The sequence below is a fragment of the Drosophila bipectinata genome, chromosome XL, assembly GCF_030179905.1.
Source record: "Drosophila bipectinata strain 14024-0381.07 chromosome XL, DbipHiC1v2, whole genome shotgun sequence".
NCBI classification, from domain to species: domain Eukaryota; kingdom Metazoa; phylum Arthropoda; class Insecta; order Diptera; family Drosophilidae; genus Drosophila; species Drosophila bipectinata.
Window position 1 is genome coordinate 2,639,395 of NC_091734.1, and position 22,182 is coordinate 2,661,576.

Below are 22,182 nucleotides of genomic sequence, written 5' to 3' on the forward strand. Positions count from 1 at the left end.
ACGCCACGCCCCAAAAGTTTTCATTTTCCCTTCAGTATAGGATTGAGAAAAACAAAAAAAAAAACCCATTCAACATCCCAATAGAAGAAGAAAAAGAAGTTTTCAGGGTTTTTCCCTCAGATCCATTAAACGTAGAAGTTTTTACCTTGCAACCCCCCTCCTCATATCGGCCCCTCTTGAAATGTGTGAAGTGCCACACGAGCTGTGAGGCAACAACAACAACAACAACAAAAAGTAAAAATATGTATGAGACTGCCACGTAACAAGAAACTCGATAAAAAGTTCAAGGGAATTCAACTTAAAAATACCCTTTATTTGGGGCTTAAAAAAGTTTAACTCAAAAATATTACTTTAATTAAAAAAAAAAGGAAGCTTGGTAGTTCTGAGACTGGTTGACTGATCCTCAAGATTAATGTCCTTAATGAAGGAGCCATTGAAAGTTTTGTTAACCCTGAGAGCCAGGCAGCCATCCATCCATACCATCCAAAATGGGTCTTGCATGTAGAACTTTGCCTCAAAAATAGTTAACATGTGAAGGGTTGTGGGTCCATTGCTTTTTATTGCTGTTTAAAGAGTTGACGAGTTGAATTAATAAGCCCCCATAGGCCTCAATAGGCCTCAATAGGCCTCAATGGGGCAACAACCCGTTGGCCGGTCGTGGATGCCATGACTTGACCCGTTAGCCGCAGGACCTATTAATGGCTAATTAAGGTTAATAATATTGCACAAACACTTGTTACAATGGCGGACAACGAGCCGTGGAGAAACAACAAGCGACAATGGGTAATGGACAAGCGGACAACTGGACATCCGGACATGCGGACATGCGGACACCCGGACAAATAACGGACACCTGGGATGTCGTAGTGCTACTCCGTCAACAGCTTGAACTCGATTACAAACATTTGCATGTGTCAAAGGGTTGGGGTTGGGTGGAGGGGGGAGGTTATAAGAGAGAGACGAGAGTGAATGGACACTCCTCTAGCCCCTCGTGGCATCCACTTTTTCTGGGCGGACATGAACTCAATCGGAATCGCAATTGCCCGGACTTGAGGAGGCGCTCAACTGACACGGCATGTCAAGACTTATGAGAGGAACACGGCATGGCATGGTTGGGGGATCGAGGAAATGAAAGACAGACATACACACACACAAACACGGACACCCACGCACAGGGTCACCCACACAGATACTCACACTCACACTCATACAAATGCCCTGAAACAGACACACATACACATACATACACTCATCCGCCAAATGAGATTAAAAGTCAGAGCAAAAAAACGCACGGTAGTTGGCTCCGAACTCGCAAAAGTCTCCTACACCACCCACTGGCCCTTACTCGGGTTATGCACTGAGAGAACATGTTTGGGGATATACTTATATTATTTTTTGATATTTTTTGTAATTTTTTTGCGTATTTTTCTTTTAAAAATTGTACTTAATCTAAAACAAGTGTAGAAACTGTGAGATTTAAGAACAACAGTATTATTCTTCTTAATTAAATTTATTGTTTAAATAAAGGTTTAAAAAACGTCATATTAAATTTAAGCTATTACTTTAGGGGCTTACGATTTTTGGTAATATATATTTTCTTATTTTTTTTTTAAGTAAAACATAATTTTAACAATTTTTTTAAGGTCCTATGCTTTCTTTCCACAAGACACCCTTCGTATAATTATAAGTCTTATATGTTGATGTTTGAAATATTTGTTTACTTAAACAAATACTCTTAAAAAAATTAAATAAAATTTTAAAAATAAATTAATATGTAAACTAATAATTAAAGCTCTTTTTTATGTTTGTTTTCCACTCTTTTTGTCTAAAATTAACACTTATTGTTTGTTCTTTTTTTCTTTTTAAATGCCAAACAATTAACATTCTGCAAATTGGCAATAATTATTTAACAAATAAATTTTAATTTATTTATATTATTTATTTTTTTTATTATGTAGAAGGTAGGAGGCTGGCGTGGCTGGCCTGGGGTGCGTAGGGGCGGCGGCGGGGGAGGGTTCAACGACATGTTGCTACATCGAGGCTGACAACGCGGCGCCTAATTGGATCTGGCCTGAGCGCTCCACTTTTGCCCGGGCACGCCTCAACGGGGTGGTGGTGGGTTTGGTGACCTCGGATCGAGGGCAGCCCCCACACAGGCCATCCCCCTTCCCTGCACCCCCTGTACCATCCAAAAAGTCGACCGCTTTTCGGCGCAATCAACAGCCGAAAACGCAAGGGAAGCGAAATGAAATTAAAGCCGAGGTCGCCCCCTATATCCTTGGAGCTTGAAGGATATGGGGACAGAGGATTGAAGGACTAGAAGGCACTGCCAAGGGGGCGTACACAGGAGGAAGTGCACAGCCGAAAAGCAATAAAAGTGACAAGAAAAGTTGAAACGCCGAGTGGGAGTGGGAGGACTAAGGACATTGGAGATGTGAGCCAAAAAAAAAAAAAGGGGGAAGGATGTTGTCGTTTCTGTCACCAGCCGACGAATTTTTAGAAAAACTTTCTCTTAACCAACGGACACACACACGTAGTAGTGTGTGTGTTGGCCAAGAAAGCTGACAGTTGGCCGCTTCGTTGATTCCCGAGGCCTCAACGGAGAAGATTCCATTGAAGATTCCGTCTTATGGCGAATAAATGATTCCCTAATGCCTCCTAGAATTCACAATTTTTGTTTTTTTTGTGGCCTCTGAATGTGAGTGCACTCATGAATATGTATTGAACGATTCGTTTACTGTTCCTCATGAATGCTGCATTCCGAGTCCGAAATGAACTCTCCACCAGGGAGTTCTCAAGAAACCAAACAAATCCTTGCCATCCTTGCCATCCTTGGCCCTTTTTTGGAAAGTAAAAGTCTGCATATTCAAACATCCTGTCATCGACATTCGCTTAGGAATCAGGACTCAGGACTCTGGCTTCTGAGGCTTGGGGGGCTCTGGGGTTCGTAAAAAAAAAGGATGATGAACAGGCGACTGGGATTTAAGGGTCTTTCTTTCTGGAAATCTGTGGAAATTAAACCGGAAATGTCTATGGAAGTTATATTAAAATTTTAGAGAGAGAGAGACATCAGTGGTGTTTTTGGGAAGCAAGCCTATAATTTAAAGATTTTCTTAAAATAATGCGCCCTCCTCCTCGATTCTCATAGTTGGCACCTAAACATAATAAATTAAGCCACTTAAACCTAATTTTCTCTATTTTTTTCCCCCTAAATATTTAATAAAATTTTAACCTATTTATCTTCTATTTTATTTTCAGCCTGGGACATTGGAAACTCGGTGCAGGACGCCTTCGTCATCGCCGTCGAGGAGCACGCCCGGGAGCGTCTGCAGCGGTTGGCGGCCTTGAACCGGGTCACCCCCGTTGACATCACCCAGCTGTCCAAGAAGGTGAGTAAACCCCTACTCACAAAACTCTCCTCCTTTTGAAGAAACCCAAGAATTCCAGAAAGGAAAACTTAATTACATTGCAATGCCATTGCATTCCTATCCAGCGGGGACTAGGGGGAGGTCTAGAATGAAAATGGAAATAAGTATCCTTCATATTGAAAGTCCTGGCATATTCCATTCCTGGTTAGAATTTCTCTCTATTCGCCTTTGCTCGTTTTGACTGAAAAGTTCAATAATTTTGCAAACATTTGCAACCCATTTGGTCCATTCACTCATTCAATGTCCATACCAGACTTACATATGTTGCAATATTTGGTTTTTGGCGACTGGGGGCATGTGCCACACTGAGAGGCAGCTATTTATTTGCTGGCCATGTTTGGTTGCCAGCAAACTGAAGCTGAAATTGAAATGGAAAATGTTTTATCAAAACAGCTTTCTATCAGACACGTTGCAGGCCACCTCCTGTATTGGTAACATAACTGACTGACCGAAAGGCCCCACCCCTGGCCAATGCCCCAAACACAATGGCTATGGCTAGTATCTTTACAAATTCACAAAAATTCAATTAAAAATTCAACAAACCAAACACGAAAAAAAATAAAGAAAAATCTCACTACAAAGCAGACACTGAACTGAAACTAAAAGTGGAAACAAAAATACAAACATACCAAACGCAAATAAGTGAAAAAAAATAATAAAAAAAAAAGACAAAAGCTTGCAACAAACGTTGTTTAAACTTGAAAACAACAGCCACATCAAAAGTTACGCAAAAAAAAGCACAGAAAAAAAGCAAGTAATGAAAGTAAGATTTTCAGAGGAAAGGCGAGTTGTAGATACTCTTTGGGGAATGATAGTATTTTTTTATTAAATTATAAAAAGTCTATGTTTTAAATTTCAGTTAAATATCTTAAAAATCAAGAGAGCTAGCTGGCTTTAAAGCATTTAAACGGACACGCGGACAAACGGACAAGGCAAGATATCGATAGTTTATAGATAGCCGATTCTTTCTATTTTTACTCCTAAGCTGAGGTTGATAAAAAAGATAGCTATGTTTTAAGTTAAAGCTTAATAGCTTAAAAATTAAAGAACCTAGCTTGCTTTAAAACTAATTAGCGGACACGCGGACAAACGGACAAGGCTATATAACCTAAAAAAAGATGATTTATTTCAAAAATAAAAGTCACAAACTAACTTCCCGTCAAGAGTATCAACAAAATATTAAAAAAAAACAGTCTCACTCACGAAGTGAAAAGCCAAAAACTGCAAATCAAATATGTGGGTAATTGAAAGTGAATGTTGCACACTGGCATTTGCATGAGCGAGTGAGACAGTAGGGCTATAGTGGATATATATACTATATATATTCAGTATTCAGTTTCCAGACTAATCAAATGCGATTCGCGCTTTTGGGAAGTTGCATAACGTACTATACAGGGATTCCTCAACTTTTAAGCCGGCATGTGTGTTTTGGTCATGTTTCTCTTTTTATTTATTTTTTAAGGTTTTAGGTATTTATTTATTTTGGTTTTTTGTTTTTTTGTTGTTGTTTTTGTGAATAAATTCATTAGGCATTCAAGTTGCGTATTCAACGTCTCGTTGCGTTTACAGTTGAAACACAAAAGATCGAGCTCTGAATGAAATTTGAATGCAAATTACAGCGATTACATGTACGCATGTATTCACTTTTTGTTTCATTTGATTTAGTTTGCATTTCAGAAAGTCGGTTATTTATTGTATATATGTACATTTTTTTAGTCATTAATTGTTTAGTATTAAATAATAAACTCATTTACATGTTTATCTGTTAAGGTTCTGGTTTTTTATGGTTTTTTTTATTGAGGTTATTGATTTTTGATTGCTTGGAGGGGGTTTTTGGGCTTTTGATTCTTTTATTTTTTATATAAAAAGAGTCTTTTTTGGTTCTCTTTCTATCTAGAAGTCTTTCTCACTCACTTGGTATTTTTTATTGAATTTTTTAAGAATTTAAAGACGTGTTTTTGTTCTTAAAATGTTTTATAATGTTTGAATACCAAAGCCTTAAAGGAAATAACTCATTTTAGTTAAAAAATCATGTTTTAATACTAACTAAGAACTTAGAAAGTTTTTTTAGTTAATTATTTATTAAATATTTAATTTTATGTTAATATTTTTATTGTCTTAATTTTAATATACATTTTTTATTAAGCCAAATACTAGCCAAAGCTTGTTGAAAAGGAATCTCAATTAAGAACTACACCCTCCTTTGCTTGAATACCAATTTTTCTTAAATATAATACTTTTAAAAATTCTCTAAAAATTATTCAAATTTAAGTGGTTTAATTAATTAATAGCCCTTGAGTTTTAAATCCAATCTGGTCACTCTGCCGGAGTTCAAGAGCACTTGTCGTTGAACTAGAACCCCTATTGGAGTATAGACTTGTATGTCTGATATTCTGGAATTCACGCATTAACCGCATCGAGAGTTCTGCCCCGAATAACAACTGTTGCCCCCCCACCTCACCCTGCCCCCTTGAGGGTCCCCCTCATGAAATCTGCCCCTTGCCACACCCCTCTACTAACGATTTTAAGCGCATCAAGTGCTTTTGTCATCATCGTCATCACAGTTGAACGCTCCAACAATTGCTTTTAGCTCGACGGGCAGATGGGTAGCTGGGTAGGTGGGCAGATGCGAGGTGGAGGTCAGGTGGGGATCTGGGTTGGTTTTGGGCTCGGTTCGGTTTGGGTTGGGTTACTCCCGAACCCTGGCCGGAATCTGGGAAACCAGGGGCATACATTGGTGTAGGTGAGGGGCTATTGAGGCTTTGTCTAGGATGCGCTAGAGTGGCGTTGCAAGTGGGGATAGGGGCATGGCATAGGGGTAGGGGCAAGGGGCAGTGGAACGAGGGGAAGTGCGTCAGTGAGTCAATCGTTTGTTGCCAGGCCAACCGAACAAATGATTTTACAAACACAAACAAATGATGGAATATGCATACAGACCTGGGTCTGAGTCTGAGTCTGGGTACCAGAGAGGTGAAAATGGCATTACAAAATATACCAAATACTGGTGAAAATTTGTATCTAAGAGTTTTTCATTGTTAAGAAGTAGAAAATTAAAAAAAAAAAGGTAAATTTATAAAGGTTTTCCAACTAAACAGCCCAAAAGTTTAAGATCTACTTGGAATATATGGTTTTTTATAAAAAAAAAAACTTTAAACAAAGTAGAGAGCTTATTAAACTAGCTTTTAGTTTATATATTTTATTAAATATGTATTTAACATCTTAAATATTATTTTTTTTAATAGTAAAAATCTACAGACAATGCCCTCAATCTTAGTTCTCAGTGAAAATATGCAACGATATATCCGATAAGTGTTAAAGTGCGTAGGAGGTTATTGTTGGGGGGCCAGGTGGCACTGAAGTAGGGGTGGTCCTGCTGTGGCAGGAAGCAAAAGTGAAGCTGCGAGTGAAGCCTCACCTCTTCGCTTCTCCCTCCCTTCTCTCCCCCTCTCCCCTCACTTCACAATCTCCACAATCAAAAATCGAGAATCGAGAGAATCCACAAGCCGATGCGGTAGACTGACAAACCGACTTGGCTGTCAATAATCCGATAAAAAAAAAAAAAAAAAAAATTTAAGCGAAAAAAAACGCTTATGGCTAAAGTGGGTGGTTATTTTTTTGTGGGTGTTGTTTTTGTTATTTTTGGTTTTTTATAGGAAGGTGAAAAAACAGAGAAAAGTAGCGCCAGAGAAGCTCTCGGAAAATCGAAGCAATTGAACGCTTAAGTGGAAATGTGCACCCAGCGTTAAGTACGGGAATCCCTTACCTATAGATGACACATGCCCCGCCAGCCCCCTCTAGCCACCTCTAGCTAATACAATTGCCACCATTTTTTAGCCATAATCTAGCCAACTCATCCTCATGTAATTGCATTTAAAAAAAAAATCAAAAAAAGCTTTATAATTCGACTTGTTCATTTTTTTTTTGATATTATTTTGTTGAAGGTTAAGGCTAAATTGGATTGGCTGTAGAAAGAGGCTTATAAGGTTCATCTTAATTGGCCAGAACAGTTTGACATTGACTGGATGCGTGTGTGTGGGTGGCAGAACAGGCTTAAAGGTGTGGCATTTTCGGATTTTAGTCGCTTGTCTTTTGTTCGTTGTTCGATTTTCGGGATCCCAGACGCAGACGACACACCCACACACCTACACACACACACACACACCCACCCCCATGTGTGTGTGCCACATCCATTATGTGTCGTCGCATTAATAATTCATATTTCATTAGGGGAACAGCATCAATACGGGAGGAGGGGATAATGGGGACTTGGCTTGGTTAGCTTTATTTTTAATGGAATTTGATTGATTTGCATATGTACTGTACTCTATATATACATACTATACACACATATATCCCGAATGAAGCCTGTCAACGGCGTTATATGAAGACCTTTGTTTGCCTAAAGTTTGCCAGCTCTTGTTGTTAATAGTTGTGGAATAGTGGTTGTGGATAGAAAGATAATCATTTAAATTAAACCCTGGCTATTAAAGGGTTTTTTCTTTTATTGTTTGTTGGTGGCTATTAATGATGATAATCATTATTAGGGGGTGGAGTTTTATTATCAGTGATTGCTGATAAAAAAAGAGTGAATGGAAAATATTTGGTGGGTTTATAAAGGGGATTTATGGAAAATATGGATGACACTTTGTGGTCTTAGTCTTAGTCCTTTAGGAACTCTTTTCAGAACCCCCTTTAAGATCTAAACCACTTAATAGTATTGGTACTTATAGGTAATCGATCTTCCCCATCGATCTCTCTAGTATCTCCTTAAGAACTTACTTTTAAGAACTCTATTAAAAATGTATGATAGTTTTGGAACTTCTAGTCAGACTACTTCTCCATCACTTTTTAGATAAAGAAATATTTTTTATATGACGAAAGATCCCTCTAATACCCCATTAAGAACCGTCATTAAAGAACTCCTTTAAAAACCATCATTACTATGATGAACAATATGAATCTTTATAGAGTATTATTAAATTAAAGGTTCATCTATACACTCCTATATAAGGAGTATCTATACACTCCCTAGTTTCCCAAGCCTCCTATCACTTTCAAGATAAAGAAATACGACTGATATGATGAACGATATAATTACTTTTTAGACTATTATTAAAGTCGTATCTTTAATCTATCTAGTACTTTCCTTAGAACCACCTTTGGAAGAACTCCTTTAAAAACCAAACCTTACAATAGTTTTAGAACTTCTAGACAGAATACTTCTTTATCACTTTTTAGATAAAGAAATACATTTGAAATATCATTGTCATGATGAAAGATATGATTTCTTTTAATCTATACCAATATTCTATATCAAAGATACTCCCTAGTCTAAGCCTAAGGCCTCCCCTTAGGTACTCCCTTTAAAGAAAACCCCTAAAATTGAGGAATTTCGAGACAGCATACTTGCCCGTCACTTTCCAGATAAAGAAAAGACCCAAATTCTGTTTCTTATCAACACCCCAGCTAGTTGAGGCCCATTTCTATCAATAGAACCAGTACTAGCATGAGTGGTTAGAAAGCCTCCTCCCATAACCGATATGTAATCATTATTTTTGATTCATTGGTTGTGTTGTTGTTTGGTTCTCTGATTGGATTGCAGTTGCAACAAACGAAAAGCGGCACGGTCACCAGCCAGCGGCAGGATCTGAGCTTCCTCAACGAGTCGACACCCATCTATGTGACGTCATTCACCAGCAACCAGATAACCTGCAGCAGCTCCACCATGACGACAGCCACCGCCGGCGGGCCGATAAGTGCCCCATCCCTGGCACTAGCCCCCACCACGGCCACCGGGACAGTGCCGTCGATAGCGGCGGGTGGGTCGGTGGTGCAGGTTCAGGCCCAGGTGGAGCCACTGCAGCAGCAACATCAGGCGGCGGCGGCAGCGGCAGCAGCAGCAGCGGCGGTGCAAGGTGCCTCGGCTTTGGTGAGTGCCGCTGTGGCAGCTGCCACGGCAGCCGATCGGAATGCCAACAATACGACATCGGCGGCCCTGAAGAGCGGAGGATTAAGCGGCCCAGGCAGCAGCAGCGGTGGCAGTGCGACAGGCAACACGAGTGGGGGCAGCACCAGTGCCACTGGGCAGATATACCAGACCAGCCAGGCGCAACAGCAACAGTTGCAACAACTGCAACAGCAACTGGCAGCAGCGGCCGCCGCCGGAAAGCCTCTGCAGGCCAAGTCCTTGCTGGCCAGCAGCCTGCAACACTTGGCCGAGGAGGTGGACAACGAGGACCTCGACGACGATGATGACGTGGATGGGGCCAACTACTGTGGCATCACCTACATCAACTACAACAACAAACACGCCCAGCTGCCGACAACAACGCTGCCGGCCACAACCGCCCTGCCGGCAGCAGCTGCCACATTGGCAACAACGGCCGCCATCCACCAGCAACGGCAACAGCACCAGCACCAGCAGCAACATCCGCCACAGCAGTCGTTGCATCGTCCGGGGGTGCCGGCACCATTGCAACTCGGCGGCCCACCGAATCCCAGCTTTGTGGATGCCCAGACCTCGACCTCGCCCCTGCTGGCGGGGATTGAACCGAAAATAGAACCGCAAACGAGGCATGTCCATGGCACCACCACACCCAAAACGGAGTACTCCACGGCCATATCCAGTGGTCAGTTGAAGCAGGCATTTGCTGAGTTGCAGCTACATTCCAGCAACAATAATTCCATGCAACAGCAGCAACAACAACAACACTTACTTTTAAGCAACAACAATAATAGCAATAATTCAACAGCAGCAGCCCAGACGGCGTCTCTCATGAAGAATTGTGATCTACTAATATCGAATAATCTATATTCGCAGAGAAGAGAGGTATTTTTTATAAAAAAAAAAATGATTTAAGAAAATATTTATTGTAAAGTTTTATAATTTTATATATATTTTTTTTTAGAGATTATTTCACTTTTCTGTGACTTGTTGGTGGTGTTTTAGTTTCTTCTACAAAAAAGGCCGCAAAGTGTATCTTGTTTATATAAATTATAAATATTATAAATATTTTATTAAAAAATAATTTCTTTATTTTTTTAAGAGGTCTTTAAAATATATTTTATTGTATTTTTTTTAAGATGATTCTTATTTAATATTTTAGGTTTGTGGAAATATCTGTTCAACTATTTTTCATCTTTTTAAATGTTTTAAAAATGTTTTAATAATTTTTATAATTTTATTCTTTAATTTATAAGTATGAAACCTATTAAAAAACCTTATTTTTCTTAATCCCCAGTTACTAGACGATGTCATAGTCCATCAGGCCAGTGATGTGCATGCCTACAACGCGAGTGCAACAGCAACAGCCAGCAGTGGCAGCAACGCCAGATCCCAGCAGCAGCAACAACAACAACAGCTGCTAAGTGCCAACTACGAGTTGCAACAGCAGCAACTGCAACAACAATTGCAATTGCAACAGCAACAACAGCAGCAGCAACCAAACAGTCCCACAAGTAGCATATCAATAGGAAGAACTGAACTTTTATTGGGAGATCAAAGTTTGCGGCCCGACGCTAGAGGGTGAGTTTTTTTTTAAATATTTATTAACTTAATTTTAAATAACTAAGTTAAAAAACAAAAACTTTAAAGAGGTTTTAAAGATATAGTGTCCCGGCTAAGTGATCCTCTGCCTGCTAGGAAAAAAGTGTTGCCTAACCGCTAGGCGCATTTCTACCAATGACCCTCAATCTCTCTCAAACTGTCAGTGCAGCGATTTTGTTTTAATTTTCTTTTCTTTGAAAATATTTTTTTATTACTTTATTTGTTTCTATTTTGTTTGTTGTTGTTGTTGCATTTTATGAAGCAAATATTACCACTGGCTCACTGTAGAATTTTTTTTTGGTGCTATACACCCTCCGGCTTGAATGGAATTTTGCACGCCGTGGAAATACCCGTAAAACATGTGGTTTTCAAGCTCTCTCACACGCACACGCTAGCTTATATATATGTGTGTGTGTAATACACCCACACACTGACTGTTTTTATGACTGGTTATTTATTTACTGGCTCTGTTCGCTGGGTTTTCCAGCTGGCTGGATAGCTTGCAGCTCTCAGCTCTTGGCTGCTGGCTGTTGGTAACTGGTAACTGGTAACTGGTAGTGTTTCCCCTTGCTCTACGCCCCTGGCCATCGCTGACATTTTTCACACATTTTTCCCCAGCGCTCTCTCACTATTAAGACCACCCCTCTGCCTCCCCACCCCCTCACGGGCCACCCCTTTTGCTAGTTTTCGCCTTCGTCCTTGCTTGGCAAACGAACCTGTTGTGATTTTAGCGGCAAAACTATGCAACACGCCCACCCACACCGCAAGCCAACAAAATAGCACACACTATTTGCTATTTTATTATTAAATTAAATGTTTTTTTTAAAGAACATTCTTTAAATTGTGGACATTTTTAAGTTAATATAAATAAACTATTTACAGTTTGGGATATTTTTTTCAAAACCACAAGTGGTGGGAGAAATGTTTTCCAAAAGAGTTTCAAAATAGTTTTGAAAGTAGTAATTTTTAATTGATTTTTTTTTTTACATTAAACTAAAGAGTCTAAAGTATATTTTTAAATTCTCTAAAAAAACCTTTCAAAAGGACTACAACTTTTCATAAAAAATATCTCTTAAAAATTCTTAAAAACCGGACACAAGTGTTATGGAAGTGTCATAAACTGTATACGCGAAAGTCACCCAGCATCCTTGCCAGACCACCTTGCCTCCCCCTTTGGCTCTCCACATATACTCACAGAGCACCCAACCGCCCCCCTTCCTGAAACGCCTGCTCCTCCGCGTCCTGGCGCCCCATTTAAGCACGTGCGCTTTCATTTTATGCTCATTATTAATTAACGAGTTATTTTCCTCGCCCGGCGATGAATATTTATACATTTTTAATCGATTTTTCCTCCTTTTTTTTTCTTTCCTGCATCCTTTTGCTTTCACGACTGACGGCACAGTTTTAGAGTCAATGGCACAGTTGTGAGGCAATTGATTGGCTAGCAATTAGGGCTCGACGTTTTGGGGTCGCACTTTTGCGGGTCAGTTTGCGGTCAGGTCAGTGTCTCTGTCTCTTTCGCTTAGTGCCAATCGGTCTCTGTCTCTATCTATGTATATGTACATTGCCATCTCGGTCTATCATGGCTCCTGTCCCGTTTCGGGCCATCGTTCGCTTTTAGTTTGTCAGCCGCAATTGAAAACCTGCTGACTAATCAGTTGCAGACAGTGACAGGCCACAAACGCTGATGATGATGATGATGATGATGGTCAGGGGCGTGCCAATAAAGGGGGTCCTGAGAGATAAATATATGAAATATAATATTAAAAGGTAATTAGGGTCTTAGTTTTCAAAGATATGTTTTCTTTTCTAAAAAAGAAAGCTATTAATTTTCATTAAATTAATCTGAAACTTTGAAAAACTATATATTTCAAGTTTAAAATTATTTTCCTGTAAGTAGAGTGCCCCCTTTTTGTTTAAGCCTCTGGTAACGACACTTGATATTGCACTTGATGTGCATTATCTACGAGTTGTGCATTTGTGCTTCCTGCCAAACTGTCACGCCGATGTGAAGCCCTCCCTCCGATATTCTACAGTATATATAACCTATATCCCAGTTTCCCCTCTATATATGTGTGTCTGTGTGGGTTTTGGAGGGGCTAACGTCTCTTCATCTTGCTCATCTCGAGCATTGGCATTGACATCTCGACATCGACTCATCGACTGACAACAATCAAGGCCCGATGACATTTCTCTTTCTCTTATTGTTTTTTTTTTTTTTAATCAGAGAATATGGATATAAAAAAAGGCCATATGCACTAGATTTAAATGGATTAAATAACTAGAAACAAGAGCCATTAACAAGACATTCAAATAGAAGTTCAAGTTGACAAAGGCAGTGGCTCTGAAACTGTTAGGGCTTAAAGCCACTTGCAGTGTTTTCCAAGAGTTCTTAAGTTTTCTTTGAAAAAAAATCTTTATAAAATCTTAAAAATAACTAAATAATTATTAAAAATCCTTGTAGATTTTTTCAAGTGTTTTTTTGCCATTTCTGTTTCTTGGGGTCTTGAGACTTGGAGAACCGCTTAATGCGAGGAGATCGCGGGGCTCTGTTTGGGGTCTACAAAAAAATTCTCGGCACGCGCATGCGCAGCATTTTTTGCCTTTTTGTTGTCGCTTGTTGGTATTTTCGATTTCTGTACTTTGTGTGCTTGGTGACTTGCTTGGCTGATGATGATGACGATGGTGTACATTGAGGTAGGACGACTCTTGACTTTGTGGAGATTAGAGAAAGAGATGGAGTGATGGCATTCCCAAGCAAGCTGGTCACTTTCCCATGGGAGCTCTCTCGGAGGAAAATCAATTAAAGGTGCCGCCATTAACTAATCCTACCCTTCCTTGCCAGCCATCTTCCCACTTGCTCTCCTCGCCTATAGTCATCTCTCTTGCTCGTTTGGACCTGGCCCAAAAATGTAATTAAATCATTAATTTCCTGTCGTTAAGAGGCAAGAGGCAGCCTTGGCAACAAAAATAAAAACGCCCTCATAACCCATCACTCAAAAAAAACTATAGGGAACTATTGTTCAAGGTTCCATTTAAGGAGGATGTACTGTAAGGGGGAGGGATATGCTGCGAGTTATTTGTAGAGCAAGAAACTAAAAAGTAAATCGCATAAAAATGTTAAAAGAACAAACTGCCAGGGTATGGAATAAAATTCATATTTGTGTTGCCATGTATGTCGAGTGTATGTGTGTGTGTGTGCTGCTTGTAACTTGAGATAAATCCGTTATAATAACTCTGGGCATCTGGGCCGAAAGGGTAGAGGAAGAGGGCTAAGAGGCAGGGGGCGGAGGGCTGAGGATGGAGGGGCGGCATACATATATGCCCCACAGGCTCACACAAACATAAACGAGCTCAAGTGTGTGCCTCAATGTTGATTGTATCTTTGTATCTTTGGAGGATGCTTTGCTAGCTCGCTCTTCGCTCTCCTCGGCTCTTCTTCACCTCTTCTCCTTGTACCTTTTTCCTCACCCTCTCGTCGCTGTCCACTCTCTTCGCAGGTAAGCCAAGCAATCAACGTCAACGTTTTGTTTGCCTCTTGTTTTTGTTTTGCTTTCGTTTTGTGTGTGTTTGCGTGTTCGAGTATCTGTGTGTGTTTGTTTGAATCTCCGTCTTACCTTCTTCATTTTACCTGTTGGCCCTTGTCCCTCATCCGCTCCCCCTAACCACCTCACCTCCCTCTCCTTTTCGGTTTTCCACACACTCTCATTAGCCTGAGCCTTTTTGTGGGATCGGCTCAGGCAGCGAATGAGCAACGAAAACAAACGACAAAGATACTGAATACTGGGAGAGGGTTCCTGACGTTTCTACGAAATCTGGGGATACATTATGATGAAATATCCCCACAAAAAATCTATTACTTATGGGTTCAGTATTATGGATTTCCAAATTTTTTAAAAATATTTGGTAAAAAAACAAAATGGTTTGATAGGTTAGTTTTGAAAAATTCAATATTTCAAAAAAGCGCATTAACTCATGCCTCATTAATGATAATTTCTAAAATTTTTAAAAATATTCTGTGGGAAAAAATAATTTTTCTGCCTCAGGTCAGTTTCGAACTCGAGCTTAGGGATTGAACTTCGAGAAACTTCACTCAGTATTGAGGATTTTCAAGTTTTTAAAAATATTTTTCTTAAAAAAAGGAAAAATTATAATGAGATCGTTTAAATATTCCTAAAAGAAAACTTTCTTAAATATATTTGTTTATAAACTTACTTTTGTAAGCTTGACTCTCATTATTTCTTTAAAATATTTCTTTAATAAAAATTAATTATCTTTCACAATCATTCCCAGTCTAGTTACTAGTCTATCCCCTGATTTCCCGATTAGAAAATTACTTTATCCAGTTTTTTTTAACTGCTGACCCAATAGCAAGTGGCGAATGCCTGACTGCCTGCCTGCCTGCTGTTGCATGCCCCATGCCCCCATGCTCCTCGGAAAACGGAAATGCTATATAGCTTGGCAACCAGAGGAAATCTATCAGATTGTCATGTCGGCAATCACCAATGGACAGTTATTGACCAGTTATTGGGGGACACACACACACATACATAGATCTCTAGATAGTTGGAAAGTTCATGGCAATTTCATAGAAATGGTATGCAATTTCTTTTGTGGCTTAAAGTCCGAAATAATAATTCAGATTTTTATCTGGCTAATTATTTATTTGTTGGCCTAGCTCAGGTGTGTGTTTTCCTACCTGTCCTACTCCCCCATAACAGGCTCGCTCTCTCACTCTCTTGGCAGAGAGCGCATCTGATCCCTGTCTAGGTATTGGGGCTTGACTCTCTTTGTTGCTCCGAGGCTCTCGTGCTCTTTTTTATGATCTGTCTGCTCCCCTTGGGCTCCAAATTCGTATCCCAATCTCAGTCGCAGCCTCTCAGATTCTTCAGAAGAGAGGCTGAGAGCGTAGAGCAGCGTACATACCTCACCGTTGAGTCACTCTCACACACATGCAGCGCCGGGCCGGGCCCACCTTTTGTTCTTTTGTGTGTGGCACAATGGGCTTAGCAAGTACAACTACACTGAGAAAAAATATTGAATATTATTTTCATTAAAAAAATTGTTTTAAGATTGAGGTTTATGTCTAGACTAAGCCTGTATATCTTTAGACTTCTTTTTAGTTTTTAAACCTATTATCTCTTACATTTCTTTCAGTGTAGTTTGTTGAATATTTTTTTTACCTGCCTGTTGTTGCCTTAATTTGGTTTCTTCTTCTTGGGATTCACTTACAAGGAATGAAGAAGAAGCATGACGGCTTAACGAACTTTTGTGGGAGTGGCAGCATAAATGAGATATTCTTTCTTCCAACAATCCTTAAATTCCATGAATAATACAAGGTGGGAATTTTTCTTCAATACTTTACTTGCTGCAAGGAACTAAGGACTTTAAGGTACTATACCTAGTGTAGGGTATTTCTGCTTCGTTATGGCTTGGCTTGGCCCCCTCAAGACATTCCTTTTCCTATTCCTGAGCGCCTCTTTCGCCTGTTTGCACACTTGAGTTTTGGATTTGCCATTGTTGGCTCCCCTCTCAGCCAAGCACACACATACACACATGCACCTACATGCATATGGGTAGTAGCTCTTATTCACTCGCTCACTCACACGTATCCTGGGGCGATTGAGCGCGCTGCACTTGCGCTGCTTGAAACAGGTACGCGCTTCCTCACCTGAAGCACCGCACCCTCTCTTGCCAACACACACATACATGTCACGCTCTGCCTCCTGGGCTCTCTGGCTCTCACCCTCTGTATCTCTCTCTCTGTGTATCTTTGTATCTGAATCGCGCGCTCTCTCAGCCAGGTTTATTTTCAGCTCGGCTTTCAGTTTTTTTTTTGTTCATTCTATTTGTAAACGTATCGAGGTAAAAACGCGTGTGCTACTCACCAAGTGCAACACCACAAAACAAAAAAAATAAACCAGAGAATCCAGACGACAATGTTTTAAATACGGACATGCAACTGCAATTTGCCGTTAGCTAGCTGCACGATCGATTTACCCAACAACAACAACAACAAAAAACATTTCTTCTAACACATCAAACTCATTAAAGTGTAATTAAAACTGTGTAGAAGAAGAAGAAGACCAAGAAGCAGAGGCGACAAAACAAATAACCTTTTGGCCTAGAGTTGCCAGATCACTGCATTTTTTTGTTAAAAGCCTTTTTTTTTAAAACTATTTTTTGAAAAAACCCCATAAAGTGAAAGAAAAGTTTATGACTAGAGTGTGTGTGTGTGTGTGTCAGTGTGCGTGTTAGTTGCACATGCAACATGCAACACGGTCAGTGAAGCTGTTGTTGTTGTTGTTGTTGAACAATTTCCTTTCGAAAGTGTTAAACGAAACGTTAAAAACCAGAGTCCAGTTTAAAAATAAAAACTAAAAAAAAACGGAAAAAATAGTACAGTAGATATTGGCTAAAGTTTCCATTAACCCTTATCTATTGCTCATAGAGGTTATTTAACCCTTATTGTTGCCATGACGCAGGCGCAACTTTTATTTTCTAATTTTTTGTTTTTTATTTGTAAAAAGTCTACAGAAATGTGTAAACTAAAAAGATAAAAACTAAAATAAAATAAATCTTAAAGAACCAAAAAAAAAGGAAAGAGATAGAACGATAGCGAGAGAAAGAGATAGAGGATTACAAATATGCGCATCCTAAAGCAATGGTGAGTGTGAGTGGGAAAACCTTTAAAGTTGCCCCCCCATTGTTATAGAAGGGATATTCCCTCCGATATGTAGATACATCCATAGTATATATACCCCTATATCATTGTTGTTCTTGATAGCAGAGCCATTGGCGACGACACACGCTTATCTAGATACATTTATCTGTATGCAAGGTGTATCTCATAGATACATTTCGTATGCAAATCATGCCACGAGGCGAAAAAACAATTCGTGATCTACGCAAAGGTGCACCTCTCTCCCATACATACATAATGCCAACATTCCATCATTTTGTTGCATTATAATGGCAATGTAATTATATAACCGCTTTCGTTTTTGGCCATAAGCTCTGGGCTGTAAGCGGCCATCATCCTTTTTGGCCGGAATAGTTTCTCACCTCGTCTTGCGGGCAACAGGTGAATAAATTCTGAATTTACCTGTCAAATGAGGCGGCCTGCCCACCCTCCCCCTTAGTCTTGGCATTTCTTGGCGGTTTCTTTCCCCAAAGAGGAACGGGGCGGCGGTGGAAAATGTTGACCAGAAACCGCAACGAAAATGCTCGAAAATTGGTAGAACAATAATTTGAGCAATAATCTCTGGCTGGGAAAATTGCAAAAGGGAAATGGGAATGGGAATGGGAATGGATAATGATGAGACCGCATCCACCAGAAGAACTCGTTCTCATAATGTATTAAGAATTCTTAGTAAGGATGGCTCAATGCCTCGTCCGAGATTAAGTTTTGAAGCTTTAAGTTGAAAGTTCTTAAGGATATATGTAAGTATCTTAGGGATACCCTGGGCAACCACAAAAGCCAGGTAATCAAGTGCCAGGAGCTTTGTTACCCTGCGTGACGCATGCGAATTTAATTTTGGAAGTCGTACAAGTACCCCCCCTGTAAGTGCATTCTCCAGATACGACCAAGCTGAAAACAAAAGCATACCAAATTGCTTGGCACGGCACAATTGAGATTTAATTTTAGGCACCGCCCACTGGCAACTGGCAACCAGCTGGTTTTGGCCTGGCCCTCACTGTTGGCCTTATCACCTGCATGCAGTCAGTCAGCCCCAGGACTTTCTCCATTTTCTCTTTTCAGTGTCTGTGTCTGGGGTTTTTTTTCTCCCTTTTTTTTTGGCTTCAGTAAGTAGTGTTGGCGGTAGAAAGGGTTCTTTTCATCAGAAAATAGGGGGGGCAGAGCCCACAATCAATTAAGTTTCATTTCAATTCGAATTTGGCCAAATGGTGAAGTGAGTTTGGTTGAACTTTAATTGAAGGACTTTGGCCCGAAAGACGTTTCAAGGATATTCTCTCGAGAAGCTATAGTGCTTGTCTGATTTTCACCATTCTTACTACTATAGTTCTTACAATACTAAAGCTTAGGTATACCAAGTTTCAGCTTCTTGGCTTTAAAGACAAGACCATGGCTAGCTTAGAAAGTCATTAACGGACAGACGGACACGCGGACACTAAGCAGTATCTTATAGACTGCTTCGAACACCTAATTAAAACAGCTTCTAAATGCAATTGCAAAATAAAAAAAAAAATACTGAAAGGAAGAAAGGGTTATACCCTTTTACCTGTTGGCTGCCCTGACAGCTTTTCACCTTGACTTGGCTTTCAGCCTTTGTGTTTGGCTTTTAATTAATTCTTAAGAAATTTACCGAACTCTGTCTGGTGCCTGTCCACCTGTCCGTCTGTCTGTTGCTTTCCCAGCCATATACCCTTCACTCCCACTCGATTTGCTTATGAATTTCTGTGAAGCTTATTTATTTTCCTGGAAAAACTTTATCGTTCGGGGTGCAATTGAGCGGCATCGATGATGCGGATTGCGATTGCAAATTTCCCAAGAGCTCAACCAGAGCTCTGTATATTGGCATTGCTATTGGTTATGGCATATTACTTTGGCTCGGCAATTAAGCCGGCTCCAATTACTATTGCCACTTCCACTTCAATTCCCATACTCCACAGTCCATACTCTATATCCACTCCCATGTGCCAATGAATAATTCAAATGGAATGCCAGCCTAGTGAGCCAGCTTCGCTAGAAGCCGGTTGAACAACCTAGTACCTGCCACTGATGCAGTGCCACGCCTCCCTTTGATTTTACCCAAAACCACACTGGGCCGCCCCCCTCCTCTTGAGGCCATCCAAACACTTTTCCACCTCTCCCCCGCCCCCACAGGAGGGCTGCTTGAGGCGCAAAACCACAATCCATTACTATCTCTCGGATTCGTTTTTGAATTGCTTCTGAAATTCTCCATTCTGACCAGGGTAACACCCACAATTGCTGGTCGAGAAGGGAGGTCAGGGCTGTAATGGAAAATGGAAAATGGAGCAGCCTGCGGCCATGGAAATGACTCATGGGTGCCACTTACACTTGCGTTTCCGTTGCGCCGGACGTTGCAGCAAATAAGCCTCTTCCGGTCACGCCTCTTTTTCTGTTTCTGTTTTTTGTATTTTTTTTTTTTAATTTTTGCCATATGGATTCTCCCTGCTCTCGATTCACGATTCATGATTCCCAATTGCTCAATTCCCCGGGGATGCACCTGCACCACTTGCCACTTGTTGCATGCCCTGAAGCATGAACCCCTGAACTTCTACAAACTTCCGAAATCATAGGGCGTCCGGTTCACCTGTTGCTATTTTTTGTGGTTTGTTTTTTTGAGGGTCATCTCTAACAGCAATGGTTATGAATATTGGCAGGGATCTGGTAGAGAAAGTGGAGTTAGTTTGGGTGTATGATACCTGGTACTTGTACTTTTAGAGTTTTTTTGCTTGTGGATTTTTTTTTTATTTTATTTATGAGTACTAGTAGTATCTATTGTTAGTTTATTACTTTAATTTTTAATAATTTTAACTATAATTTGAACAGTATGTATATTACTCTATCAGCCCTGTTTAGTAGCAACCTAAAGTTTCCTTTACTGTATGATACCCGGTACTATAGTACCTTGCTTGATCTTTACTGTGAATACTTGTAGTATCTACAATACATATGGTTTATAAAAGTCTGCATCTCTAGCCTCTTAAATAATTAATAATTGGCTTTATTGTATTGATACCCGGTACTTGTAGAGCTTAGTATCTATAAACATTATGATGAACTTATAAAACCAGACTTATAGAACCAGATACGAATGCTTTAGGATCTCAATAAAATATTTTAATAATTGCCTTGACTATCACTTTTAAGAACTATTAGTTATAAATCGGTTTTAAACTTTATAAACTATGGAAAATACCATAAATTCTATATATATTTATAAACATACTATGAACTCTATAAGAATTGTACAGTTTATAGAACCAGACTTATAGAAACAGATACAAATGCTTTAAAATCTTAACTACTTAGCTTTAAAATTTGCTTGACTATATAATACTTCTATAATACTTCTATAAAAAGTTTGTCACTAATTATCATAAAAATCTCCACTACTTTAACCCTCAAAACTTAATAATATTAACCCCTACTATCAGACAAAAAAAAAAGCATGCCTCGTGCTTGATGGCCGACCGTAAACAATTAACATGTCGCATGTGGCTGTCGTGTCGCTTTTGGGGCAGAAGCAGCTATTCAGTTGTTCATGCAACTATGACAAAAGATATATATCTACATATATACAAAGAAAGAGACAGATTCACAGACAGAGAAAGAGAAAGAGATAGGGGAGGAGACATTCAAACACGGTCAACCGACAGCTGGAAATGCAAAATACATTTAATGGCTTCCCCCATGTGTGTTTGCATTTATCTGTCGCCTCTCATCGAAGTCCTGTCCCCGGTTCCCTTTTTGCTTTTCGCACTACCTATATCCTGGATGATTGCCATCCTTGAACCTGCTGTTAAATGCACTGAAAGAAAATGTTTTAAAATGAAAGCTTATGAGGTTAAAGTTTCAAAAAATAAAAAGTTTAAGGTTGGAAACTTTTTCAAAGAAATGTATTTATTTTATTAAATTATTATTTTATTAAGGCATGTCCTTTTTCCTGTGTAGCTTTGTTGATCCTGTTCCTCTTGTTCCCAATCGTTCCGTTTCATTCCGCCGTTTCAAATCGCTGCCCACTTTGACATCTCCGGCAATTGTTGTCCTTTTGACTTGACACCCTGGGCGACCCTTGGCCCCAAAACGGGTTATTGATGATCCCAGATGGAGAGGAAAGGGTTGCGATGAAAAGGGGTCTAGGGTGTAGTAGGGTAGACATTGTTCTGCTTGTTATGACACAGATACAGATACAGATGAGAATGCGAATGCAGATACAGATACACAAATAGAGTTTGTTCGGTCATTAGTCGTAGCATCACATCAGTGTGACAATCGGATGGATGACATATAGCTGCCGGGCATGAGTTGTGCTAATTGTCATCGAAATGGGGATAAGGGATATATAGGATATATGGGGATATCATATCAGGGCTAAGTGATAAGACAAGCCAGTTGGCTTAGTTAATTGTAACTCGGTTAGTTAGGTAATCATTTGGTTATTTGGCATTGTTTCTGTTACTCTGAAGCTATCCTTTGGCTGCCTTGACTATTTTTAT

General features: G+C 39.8%; 1 protein-coding gene across 9 annotated transcripts in view; it reads left to right on the forward strand.

The window, feature by feature from the left end:
- The window catches only part of sdt (stardust), a 71,430-nt gene that overhangs the window by 27,383 nt on the left and 21,865 nt on the right, over window positions 1-22,182 (forward strand). For 3 of the 9 annotated variants that reach the window (XM_017243875.3, XM_017243876.3, XM_070277002.1), the window contains exons 5-7: window positions 3,259-3,389; window positions 9,031-10,257; window positions 10,670-10,953. In XM_017243875.3, the coding sequence (XP_017099364.2) occupies window positions 3,259-3,389; window positions 9,031-10,257; window positions 10,670-10,953 (1,642 nt within the window). Of the gene's footprint in view, window positions 1-3,258; window positions 3,390-9,030; window positions 10,258-10,669; window positions 10,954-17,502; window positions 17,642-22,182 lie in introns of those variants that run through there. The other 6 variants (XM_017243877.3, XM_017243879.3, XM_017243883.3 and 3 more) reach the window with 2 other exon arrangements.